We start from the raw sequence: 13,359 nt of genomic DNA, 5'->3' as shown, positions 1-13,359 counted from the left end.
AAAGAGTATTTTGGAGAAACTATAAAGTTTCGTCATTTAGACCGGTTTAGTAAAATAACTGAATTACTGGTCTAATTAAATAATGATCGATAAGGCCGACCCAAACATTAATGTTAAACTGACGGTGAAAAGGTCTAGGAGTATTTATTTGAAAACTCATGATAGTTGTGCCTATTTGTAATACCCCTAAGAGTAAAGCGAGCCTGTCAATAATGACACGTTTAAAAACCTACTCTGATATTCTTCCACGCTTATTCTACAGTTTCCTTCACAAAACCATAATACCAACAACATATCTACTCGCTAAATGAGAATTATCCACTTATTTAAAACAATTATAACAATTTAATTACTAGAAGAACTGAATTGGTAATTTGATGTATAAATTGTCAACTCTTGACCTTTTGTAAATCGTCAAAAAAACATGTTTTTGGTTATATGACTTCTCCTTTAAAATGACAATGTTCTATGATTACGAATTACAAAAGTAAAAAAAGTTTTGAAAGCAAATAATCCATGGTAAGAAAATAAAACTTCTAAAATCCAATGACAGATAAAAAACGTGTAATTTGGAAGTTGCATTACCCCTAATCAACCTCCCACAGTGCTTTGATCGCCTTCTACTTACCATTAGTTAATACCCATAACAGTTTTATACAGTGTACAAATTTGGTTAGGTTGCAAATAAATTAATTTTGGTCCCTACTTTGATACCCATTAACTCCTCAGGGATGTAATTTCGTAAAGAGGTAAATTGCCTTCAATAGTTATATTTTTGGCTCATGACCTAATGATAATACTGTTTATTTGTTATTCTCAACAGCTGTTGAAACGCTTGCCATTTGGCAATCGATGAGCATTCGCTCGGTACTCGCTGAATACTGCCTTGATCCGTATTATCGTTTTTGCAAGCATATTTTCGCAATATAACGAATGTATCATATGCATTAAGCAATTCTTATTGTTTCAGACTCTTACGAGGCATAGACCGCGGCCAAGATCACAGCAATCAACATATTCTCGTAGTTTTCCACCTGATACACCAATGGCTACACCTCCTCCAGAAGAACAAACTTTCTTCGAAAAACCCGTCATACCTACATCACCGCGAACACCCGAAGGTGGAGATACAGTAGATAGATCGGAAGCAATGGTGCCAGCCTACAGGTAAACAAAAAAAAATAAAAATAATGTATTGTACTAAACATAATAGTACCTATCATATATGAGTAATGCAGTCATCTCGTAATCTCGAAATCCTCACTCTTAACACACGCTCTGGTCACAGCAATCTAATCTCGAAATTATTCGAAAATATTCATGATTATAAAAAAAAATTGTTGATGAAAGTTTGAGCCCTTAATAATAATATTAAGGCATCTATAGTTACGACTATTAGAGTAATTGCATTCTTTACTAAAAACTCGTTAATTATCAATCTGAAAAATTTTAGCGATTCGTATTCTTATATGAAATTAAATTTTCTAGAAAAAAGCTTTGTTAGTACATTAATGTAAAACAAGCCATTTCCTTGTAATCGGGCCTTAAACATTTGTTTATTGATTTATTTTTTCAATTTGACCGAAACGCAAAATTTATATTTTCACAGTATCGTTTAAAAACAAATAGTATTTTTTGCCGAGTCTAGTGCTCATATTTATATTTATACTGCACAAACCGAGAATTTCAACGGGCTATAATATACTAAAGCTGAAATATAAACGAAACTGATGCAAAATTTTTAGCGTTCCGGCAATCAAACTGCTGTAAAGCAAGTAAGAATACTGCATCCACAGATAAATTAAACAATTCAATTAGTCCACAAAATAATTGCACGATAAATTATTTTGTGACATCAAATTCTGCAAACCTGAAAGTGTTAACCCTGTCGGAATGGAATACAAAGTTGTATAAATTCTAGTAAAAATTTGAAATTCATAGGATTTAAAATTCAATATTCAAAGTGACGTTGATAGAAATATTGATTGATTGAAAAAATAAAAATTTTTGTCCTTTCTCATTACTCCCTTTTTTGTTTTCAAGCATTGTCCCTTTCTTATTTAATTGGGAGTGTCAGACTTCGGACCCAATCGACAACACTTCATTTTTGCTTCTTTTAATGTCATCGTTACTAATTTTTCTCGGTATTCGTATTTTGCTTATTGCTGCATATACGAGTACGATGATTCTATTTATTCTGTAATAAGCCAGTTTGAATTCTATGAACAGTGCACGAGTTACGTTGCTTTCATAGCAAACGGTTTGCAATTCTAGTTCTAGTTCTAGCTTGATATTTCCCTAACACTACCTCTGCGTATTTATTCTCTTGTTTATAATTATTGTTAGCCCTTTAAAACGGGTTATAATACAGTTAATAATAGTTAGTAATAGTTTTGGAATTATTTAGATTATTACAAAACAAAAATTTGATTGGTACAAATGTATTATTCTGCCCCAAAGATTTCCAATGTTGCTTTTAACAAATTAATATTTGCGTTTCTCGGTTGCCCCAAACAAATTATGCTACAATTACATTTTACAATAATTACTTTCGAGGGACGGTATTTAATGGAATGTTTTTGATATCAGGCAGCAAAACGAAATAATATATTTCAAATAAACATGCTGGCTAGTTGAGTTCAATGATTTGCTATCGGATATTTAATTAATGTTTAGGACAGATCATTATATTTGTGCGGAGAGAGAAATAAACCATTATAATATTACTAATGTAAATAAAACATATTTTCCAACAACTGTAAAAACAATCTACTATAATATCGACACTAATCTTCTTTTGATTAAATTAGAGATCGAACCTCGAGCCAAAACCAGTTCAACAACATCTTTTTAATTGCGTACCAAGAAATAAAAGGAAAATAATTGATTAATTTTCATGACATAAACAGCTAAGAAGTTGGTTTTTTTATGAAAACGATTTCAATTTTGTTTGAAAAATATCTATTTTCAAACATATACAGATTGTTGTGAACGCACCTCGTATATATGTATATTTCTTTCATGTTATTAATCTGTTCGCCGCATATACTGAATTTTGTTACCGTGGCAACAAGCTGTATTGTGGTTTTTATTTTTAGACCTTTTTTTGCTTGTCTAGTCGGCGAACTCTGAGCCGTAAGATAAATAGAAAAAGAAATGTAACACTTGCTTTTTGGCCTTGGTAGTGTGCGTGTGATTATTATTGCGCTAGTATCTTATAATAATATTTATATTTTATGTATTTTGGTTGATGTCAATTAGCAAGAGTGTATAAATGTTTTAGTTTCAATGTACAATTTAGTTAAACAGTAAATACAGTCCACTACTTATTGGTTTATGGTTTAATGATGTAGTAAAGGTGAATAAGAAGAAAGTTTAGTGTTTTATTTGCCATTACAAATGAACTAAAAAATAAGGTAATAAGGAATATCATGTACACAGATTGTTTATTGAGTTTGTCAAATAAAGAGTCCAACTAAAACATTTTATTTCGAACGATATTTAAGCAGTGATATCCTATCACTGCCTATCCTATCAGGACCTAACAATCTACCTCACAAATCGTCTATTTTTCCTCAATGATTGGATAATATGGGGTAAGTCATTAGGAACTTTACATACTTAGAATCCCTCAAAATTTATGAAATTTGTTTAAATTAATACCTTATTATGTGATACGTTATTGCGGTTGTTCTGTTTTTGGTAAAATTTGATCGTCCACTAAAAATTAAATTAAAATGCTACATCATTGTCGCTTATTTCATTTTCATTGGTTTTTTATGTAATTTGCAAATCTTTTATCAAACTTAAAAAAAATATTAGACAGGGTGCAATATTTAATTCGAATCCTTAAATTGACTTATCCAAAGCCGTTTGGAATTTCTAAGTTTAGCTTATAACAGTCAAACGCTTGATAGCAGTGTATCGCATCATGAAAAAAATTAAAAAATTAAATGAAATTGTGTAAATACTAGAGCGAATAAAAATTTATGGTTAATTTCACAAAGTGAAAACTTTTTAGTAGCCTCACGATATCCACCCTAAGGAGCTCTACGTATCGTAACAGTATGTAAAGTTCCTCATGACTTACCCTGTATATTGTATTAAATCGGTGCAATGTTTGGATGTATATATTGATGAATATGTATGTCTGTCTACTCACTTAGATTTTTTTGGAAATTAACTTCTTCAGAATGGTTTGTTGCTATAAGGCTACATCACATTCGTCGTTATGGTTTTTCGTTTGGAATTTCTGAAACTAACAACTAATTCAATTTTCGAATTATATAAATACACAGTCCGATCGGAAAATATCTGTCTCTAATACTTAAATATATTAACATATTCCAGAGAAAGAAGTGAAAATGTTAGGTACGCGGAACCTACAAGTGCCTCGGGTTGGAGGATTGACCATGAAAACGTAGTTTTAAGGTATGGAGAAAACAGACCCAGTATAGGACGGACTCGTATTCTATCGAGTAACTTAGATAGGGTTCTTGACAATTCTGACCGAAGACAATACGGAATGGGATGGGTCGGAAGAATGTTTGGGTGAGTAATTTTACTTTTCATTGATTGACTTTTGACATAAATATATAAAGTAGAAATCTTCTGAGACGCCAAACATTTTTATTATAACTTTATTATATTATATATCAACAAAACCTCATTTCTTACACCCTTGCGCCAAAATTAACGCGCGGTTTCAATATTCTGGTTTGGCCGTAATTAATAACTTTTTTGTTTTGTAAGGTTGATTTCAGATCACCTAAAATAAGACTCTGGATGTAATTGTTGCTAATATTCTCCTGGGCATGATTTTAATTAGGTGCTGTATCACTTCTTGAGGTATATTCTCCCATTCCTCTAATGTCGCTTGCTTGAGCTCGTTTAAATTTTGATGAGATGGATTTTGACGACGAATGCGGTGTTTTAAAATGTCACAGACATGCTCGTTAGGATTCATATATTTGTGACCAGTCTGGGGTAGTCCAGTCCTACTTCGTTTAGGTAATTCAGAACATCTGCCGCAAATTGTGGTTTAGCATTATCATGCATTAAACATGAAATCATCATCAATAAATGGCCCAAACGAAACGAAGCGATTTTCAAGAATGTATCTTGCTGCGTTAAGGTCGGCTCTAGGAAGATACACTGATTCTGTGCGGGCATCAAAAGAAATTCTTACTCAAATAATAATCTTTCTCATAGCCTTCTTCGAATTTGATTACGTCCCACTGGACCTCTTAAATAAAACTTGGCACCAACTTTCTAAATTACAATCTAAATGTTTCTTAACAACACGATGCTGTCTGGTTAGCAAAGGTGCCTGGAGAGCTCTTCTGATGTGTAGACCAGCATTCTGAAGGTGTTGTCTTATTAATCTATCAGAGATATTTACATAGAATGATCCTGTGCAAAACGCAGGCTTGATTGCCGATGAGCTTAAGTCAGTTTTGGACCAATCGATTGACTATTAGGCACTCCTAGGACCTCACGGAACACTTGAATGGTATAAGGGGACGATTTCTTAATGTTGTTAACACAATAACGCGTCATCGTCATCAGTCTCTTCATAACGGTCACGATTTTAGAAATTAAGCGTTAATTTTTGGGACGCAGTGCAATTAAAGGTTTTGAGTTAGCAATTCATTCTCAGAGCACCAGTCAAAAGTAATCCATGATACAAAATTCAACTTCCAAATCTCTCAACCGAAATCAAAAGAAACAAAAACTTTTTTTAACCAACAGGAACGAGAAGTATTTGAAACTTCTCTTAATTAAAAATCGTTCTAGAAAGATTGATATTTTATGTAAATACAACTGTTTCACCGAAATACATTCCCCGTTCCTTTAAACTAGTTTTCCTTGCAAGCGATTCAAGTAAGTTGCTAGGCAAAATAGTAAACCAAAGACTCATTTAGCTTTCATAAATAACATTCCAGCAGAACAAAATAGCTTCATAAAACTAAGAATTCAACTTAAATTAACTCTTTGTCTCGAATCACAGATATACCAAAGCAGCTTTCGTTCGATAACGGGAACGGCATTGCTGCTACATTTTTGATATAATTATCCCTTAAACCGTGTACTAATGAATTTTGGTTTAAAAAATATTCTCCGGAGGATGTATCTATTATTTTTCGAACCCGTATACGTACAAACTTAATTTATTTTCAATGAAGGAAGTCAAATAACTGTTTCCTTTGTAGTTTAATAATTGAATTTAAAACGTTGTTTTAAGAAACTGTACACAGCAAATTGTATTACTTCTATTTGTAAACTTGTAATTGAAACAGTAAAGTTCATATTTACCCAAACGGCTCCGTCCGTGTAATTAATCTACATTGATACGGCGTGGTAATAAGTAAAATGTATTAATTCATTTAGTCGAACTAGAAGTTAAAAAATTTAATCAATCGAGTAACAGTGAACAGGTAGAACCATTAATGAACATAAATTCAAGTTTTCACACACTATCTATCATTTATTCATAACAGAAGAGAAAATTTGATTTCACATTTATCAAGAAATCACGTGAAGATCCAGTTTTCAATTAGACAAACAATTTTGATTGAAATTTACAAAGTAGGTCGAATTTCTGTCGATAAAACTCAAAATGACAAAATAATTCAACAGAAGATGCTTTCTCTTCCAATGCCGTAGAGTTTTTCACTGGCCATTATTTTATTTATTTGTGGACCGACGAAACTTGAACCTGTGATAATTTTGGAGAAATACTTTGTATATTCATAAGCTTTAGAGAAAGAAAAGCCTTCATAAATTGCCTCGAGAGGCCTTCAAAATCGCTTCAACTCGACATAATGTTTTTCTATTTAACACTCGATGCGTTTACACTGCTGATTATAATGAAGTGCGTCGGGTCTACCATTCCATAAGCAAAGACAACATGGATATGTTGTGTTTCCGCCTTGCATTCCCACCAGAAAAACTACCTCCTATCACTGGCGAGGCATATTCTCCACACTTTGAAGTTTGGAGCTCCATTTTAATACTTTGCTAATTTTGTTTGAGCAATGGAAATTAATTTCTATTGTTTAGCTTTTTGTAGAACTATCGATGAAAAGATACTACTCTGGAAATTCCTATTACTACAAATAAATGTTTCACACTATTGCAATGGCAATGACGCTTTCTTTGATCCTTTACATTAAAATCATTCTTAAGCAAATTCAACTATTTTCGGCGAGAAGCTAATGTTTAGGTAGGTTTAAGTATTTTTCTAATTAAACTCTTTTGAATTCATAATATGTGGTTCAACAGACACTCAGTCGAATATAAGAATTCGTTGCATCCGCTACTACTAGATATTTGCTGATTCTTTCCGATTTAAACGAGAAAGCACAGGAAAATATGTTCGCTGTGAGGTACTTCAGTGGTTGTTTATAATAGATCTGGATACTGAATATTTTTGGCATTTCTTCCAGCCCGACGTTTGCGGAGATTAACTAACTTTCCTTATTACCTTCTAATGTGTTTGGCAATTCCAACATGATAATTTGGGTGCCCATATTTTATTTTTGCTCTGAATGGGAAGTTCATAAGCTACAGAGAGTTTTATAGTTGCCAAAAAATTAAATTTTTTTAGCTTTTACTATTCCCGTCTTTTGGGTGTTAAAACCGTTGCTCCCCAAACTCTCTGCCAAAATTTTGAGATATTTATTATTGATTGTGAAAAAACAAACTTTATTTGCTATACTACACCTTTTTTCTATATATTAATTCAACGTGACACTGGTTAAATAAATAATAAGTAAAGTAACGTTTCACTTTAAAAATTGTCGTGTTTTTCTAAATACTACTCGTAGAGCTTCTTTGCCTAAGTAATAAGTTTTCTGATAATTTCTTCTTCTTCTTAACGATTTTCGGCGCCAAGATTACTACAGTTTTTTTTTGTAATCTTCGTGATTGTTTTTGAACCTTCGATGAATTTTTCGCTTTTTGTTACTGTAATATCATACAGCAACCTCTTATTTCCGTTTACAGGCATTCTTTTAGAAAATCTGTTACTCAAGACGCAAGAATTCAAGAACAATTAGACGATATGGAAGACCATCGACCGATGTTTACTTATTGGGTAACGACAGTGCAAATTTTGGTACTTTTCATATCTATAATTTGTTATGGCGTTGGTTCTTTTGGAATTGATTTACAATCGAAATCGGGTCAAGTTCTGGTGACTAGTTTATCATTACAACAAGTGGATTATTTAGAACCCGCTAATTTCTGGTAAGAAACCAATTTAATACAATTTCTACTTTAGATGTGTCACATTGTAACCTTAATTTTACCCCTTCCTTCCGTCGTAACTAACTTTTTCCAATATTATTTTACATATCAAATTCGATAGTTAGTTAGTATCTTAGTATAGCGGGGATGGGATTGTTAAAGGAATTCATTCTTTCAAATTTCCGTAAGACGAAATATAGATACAAGCAGTCCGAACCTAATGTTGAAAGAACGGCATCAATTTATGGAACAGATATTTCCCTTATAAGGCGCTTTGTTGCAGAAGAGATCACCAAGGGTGTAAAGAACAACTTATTATGGACTCTGTGATACTTCAGCAATATTACACTAAAGAATTTTGATAATAAACTGTTTTTTAGGTTTGGACCCAGAGCTGGTGATCTGATCCATTTAGGAGCAAAGTTCGCACCTTGTATGAGAATAGACAATAAAATAAAGAAGGAAATCGACAAAATTCAAGCTAAAGAACGGGAGACCGCATGCTGTATCAGAAATGATGACTCAGGATGTGTCCAATCTTCACAAGCAGACTGTTCGGTAAGAAATTAATAATACAATACTTATCATGTTGATCAATTCAAATTTCGCAAAACTTTTCATTTTTATAACTGCAAGTACAGTGCAAATAAGAAATTTCGTTGCAAATCAGTTAAAAAATGTAAATAATTTAAGAATGTTATAGTGGTGAATAAAAGTAGGTGGAATAAAGCTTAAAGGTACAGTAAGCGGACTTTATTTCAAGAGTAAGGATGCTCTGTTCATGACTTTGGGAAGGGGTCATAAGAAATTTTGATCCTTGCTCGAATAACCACCATCTTGCTTCAAACACAGGTGAATTAGAGACAGTTTTCAACATTAATAAATTTTCAAAATGGGTTTCATAAAGATTTTAGATTTTGAATGAAAATGTCACTTCACTTCTCATTAAGATATATATTAAAATTATCTTGTGACAAAGTATCTGGTTTTTAATGGACGATAATTAGAACAATGATTACACATTCATCTGCTGATCTTTTGCATATTATCATACGAGGGTTGCTACTTAACTATTTGAGATATGGCAACACTGATGTCAATATATCAAATCTGACGTTGCCATCATAAATTTTGATATTTTTAATGGTGAACTTACTCAGAACGTGTTTTTATACGAGTGATATTTGAGTTGTTTATAGATACTTGAAACATTCATCTTGGTCAAAAAATGGAATTAGATCTCGAACAATTTCGTGCGATGATTTTTTTATGACGTGGATTAAACCAACTGCAGGTTTCGCTGGTTTTCTGAATTTAATCGTGGTTTCAATCGATATTTTGAAGATAGTTGTGAGGTATATTTAGGCATTGGTTCCACTCGCATACATTTAATATTGCATGAACATTTGGCTGTCAAAAAGATTTGTTTGATTTAACAATCGTTCAAAAAAAAGCTCTTGTCGATTGGTGCAAAGAAATGCTAAAAATACTCAATCGCGGTGCTACAAAAGACGGTCTATTAGATCGTGGCAGGCGAAGAATCATGCAACTATATGGATCTTTCAAGATGAGACAAATCCAACAAAAGTTGTTCGCGCACGATCCATTTTGATGCAAGTGGTTGACTGTTTTCTCCGGAAAGACTGCCGATCAATTCCGAATGATACACCAGCATTTGGTTGCCACAGTGAAAACATCGAATTGATGAACAGTTCGGAAGTATGTTGATCTAAATATCTAAATAATAAATATTTGTACCAATTACACGGTGTCAACGACACTATCTAGTGTTTTGGGAAACGAAAAAATTGTAAACTATCGAAATGTATTCCCTATAAAATCAATATTTTTATAAATGGTGCATAGATAGATATAAAAAATAACAAATGTTTTGGTATGACAATATGAACACTATTATTTTCTAAATTGGAACATAAAATATTCAATCGATAATTTTTACTTTAATGACGGTAGATATAATCATAAACTTTCATCTAATTTATTAATTATAATTTATTGGTTAATACAAAGACTTATATGATTTTTTTTTATTTTTCAATCTTTCTGAAGTTGAGAGGATTACGACCAACGGTAAGTTAACGACCCTAAGGAAATACCTGATTTAGAAATAAATTGTAGTATGCTCTAGATACATTAACGGAAAGAAATAAAAACTAAGTACATAATATTGTAGGTATTTTGGTTTTTATTGCCTCGATTAAATACATGATTTGACCAACGCTTTCGTAATTTATTTCAGAAAACACGTAAACACGAAAACGCTACAGTGTCGTGAAATGGTCTATTAAAGTCTAAATATTTTTTACAATTTCTAGAAGAGCACTTTAGTGATATTCGTATTTCATGCCACTTTCAATTCTAACCTAACTTCACATATCACAACAGTACATCTTATGGGTATACTTTCTATCAAGTTGTTCAATAAATTTTGTCTCATTTCTACTTAAAGTGGACGACAATGACTTTTTGTAACTGATACCGAGCATAATCTACGGGTATCACGGTCTATCTGGAAAGTAACGGTAGATGAAGATAACCTTGATTTTATATTTCTTGTAAAACCACCGTATCTCGATGTGGTTTCACATTATTGTCGATAAAAATGAACTGAGGCATGAAATTTGTGTCATCACTTTATGCCTATATACTCATCCTTTCCATTCAATATAATCAACTCAGGCGATTGAAACAAATTCATGTCCAAACTGTACCTCCTCCAAAGGAGTGAAGCTCTTGATGAAGTGCATGGATTGGTTTATCCAAATTCGTTCTCGACTGAAAACATTACATCTATGATGATCACGTTTCTCTATCCATTATGCAAGTGTTGTTTAAATCCCGTAAGCTAAACTTTGTTACCTATGCTCAAAAGTCAATGGTACTCTCTTTAAATTATATACATATACAACTAACTACCCGTTTCTTCATATTTGGTTACGTTAGACTTGTTTTCTAACTATGGAGATCTGGACTGTTCAATATCAATTTAGCAAAAGCTCTAGATCCTTGTTAAGGAAGAAATAGTTTAGTAAACATATCAGAACATAGTAAGCTACCTGAACCAACTCAGAACTGATTGTTTCTCTGCTTCCTAGGTTTATTAATGACGTAAAGGCTCCTAAATATGTTACTCACAAAGAACTATGGTCGATTTAAATTTCATCAATAGTAAGACCCCGTTTGCTACAAAAAAATGAACACGGAAATTTGCTTAGTCGAAATCTGATAAGAATTATTCTTTTAAAACTAACGAATCGTCCACAATAATATTTCAGATTACTTTTTCGTTCAAAGCTATTCATTTCACGTAAAATGGAATTCTAGAGGGAAAAGTGGCTTCGATGGAAAAGTTGGACATTTACTTTTTACTTAATGAACTACGAAGTGGTCTGTAAGAAAACGGTAAATTGGTCTCAATCAAACTATTCTCACGTGTAAGGATTTCTTTACGTTTTATTGTTTGATATATTTCCTTTAAATTTCACATTTCGTATAAATCGAGTCGAATTCACAATTTTATTTGGAATGTGACTAAAATTTTATAAATTAGTAAGTCTGAACACTTCTTATATTTCGTAAACTAAGCTGGCGATTAATGTGCGTCATAACTAGTACACATACATCATAATAACGGGATACAACAGTCGCAGATGAGAAAATTTACGACAGTCGGCTCTAGAAACTCTTGTGAATATAAAAAATTTTCTTGTAAATCATATCTCGTAGCTTTTGCCAGATGCAATTTGAAACCATTGAAAGTTTTTTCTGCATTGAAATGATGTGTGGTTTATTTATAGAAAACGATTTCTACCTGGAAGAAATGGAAAATGGGAGACTCAGGTCCTGGGGGCAGGATATCTGGTTCAGTATGCGGTTTGGATCCAAAGTGAGTATTTTTTTTTTCATCTCAAAAACAAATATCGACATTTTTCACAACTTAGAGAAAATCATGTTGAACTGACGGTCAATTGATTACGAATTTATTACCGATATAGATTTTATATTAAAAATAACCAACAATAAAATAAATATTTTTATTGTAGAACATAATCATATTAGTACACTTCGCCGAATGTTAGAAATCCACTACAACCGGACAGGACTGGCTCCAGTCGAAATTTCAACGCTTTTGTGACAACACATATTAAACATATCCTTCCAAATATACATCTCTGATTGTTTCTGTTTCTTTTTAATTGATTTTAAAGATTTTTCCTTAAACTTTTTTTCTATCTACAGATTTTGTGATGCCCCTGCAAGCGTCCATCCTTACGAATGGCCTGACGATATTACCAAATGGCCAATTTGCCGTAAAACCAATACTCAATTTTCTATTCAAAAAAATAACGGACCACGCGACAAACTTGCAGAACATATGGTATGTGAAGTTATAGGCCATCCATGTTGTATAGGGATACATGGTCAATGTAAAATAACAACTAAAGAATACTGTGATTTCGTTCAAGGAACATTTCATGAAGAAGCATCATTGTGTTCACAAGTAAGTTACAATCATACTCCCTCTTACCTAGTCAGAGCTGTCGCTTAGGGTTGGTTGAGTAATGCCTAGGTTGAAGTTGTCCAAGCCAAATATACTTTGATTTGATTACCTGATATCCGAGTTTGTTTTCTGTTTGAGTTTTCTTGACTAGTGTGTCCAGCCTGCAGTAGTCTAGGTATAGAAATAAATGTTACATTTGTGACATAAAATTGATTCTGGTCATGAAAGCTATAATAATGATAAAATGAACAAATAATTATTTTTTTTTGTAGGTTTCGTGTTTAAACGATGTCTGTGGAATGATTCCTTTCTTCTTCCCCGACGTGCCTGACCAGTTTTACAGGTTATGGACATCGCTGTTCTTACATGCCGGTGTACTTCAACTTGTTATCACAATTCTCATTCAGTATTTTTTGATGAGGGACTTGGAAAAATTGACGGGAAGTTTGAGGATTGGAATTATCTATATTGGTTCTGGAGTTGCCGGTAATCTGGCCAGTGCTATTTTTGTACCGTATCGTGCAGATGTAAGTAGTAAAAATTGAATTTTGAACAGTAATGAGTTACAATGGTGTATCTATTTTTCC

The 13,359-nt window shown here is 32.6% G+C and overlaps 1 protein-coding gene across 3 annotated transcripts in view; it reads left to right on the top strand.

Annotated features, from left to right (window-relative positions):
- The window catches only part of LOC130440476 (inactive rhomboid protein 1), a 136,345-nt gene that overhangs the window by 119,977 nt on the left and 3,009 nt on the right, over positions 1-13,359 (top strand). For 2 of the 3 annotated variants that reach the window (XM_056773650.1, XM_056773649.1), the window contains exons 9-16: positions 971-1,167; positions 4,351-4,551; positions 8,008-8,250; positions 8,631-8,808; positions 10,321-10,341; positions 12,069-12,157; positions 12,511-12,772; positions 13,045-13,299. In XM_056773650.1, coding sequence (XP_056629628.1) covers positions 971-1,167; positions 4,351-4,551; positions 8,008-8,250; positions 8,631-8,808; positions 10,321-10,341; positions 12,069-12,157; positions 12,511-12,772; positions 13,045-13,299 — 1,446 coding nt within the window. The remainder of the gene's footprint in view (positions 1-970; positions 1,168-4,350; positions 4,552-8,007; positions 8,251-8,630; positions 8,809-10,320; positions 10,342-12,068; positions 12,158-12,510; positions 12,773-13,044; positions 13,300-13,359) is intronic. The other variant, XM_056773651.1, reaches the window with a different exon arrangement.

The sequence above is a fragment of the Diorhabda sublineata genome, chromosome 2, assembly GCF_026230105.1.
Source record: "Diorhabda sublineata isolate icDioSubl1.1 chromosome 2, icDioSubl1.1, whole genome shotgun sequence".
Classification (NCBI taxonomy): Eukaryota; Metazoa; Arthropoda; class Insecta; order Coleoptera; family Chrysomelidae; genus Diorhabda; species Diorhabda sublineata.
The sequence above is the reverse complement of the archived record's forward strand: the minus strand, read 5'-3'. Positions and strand labels throughout refer to the sequence as shown.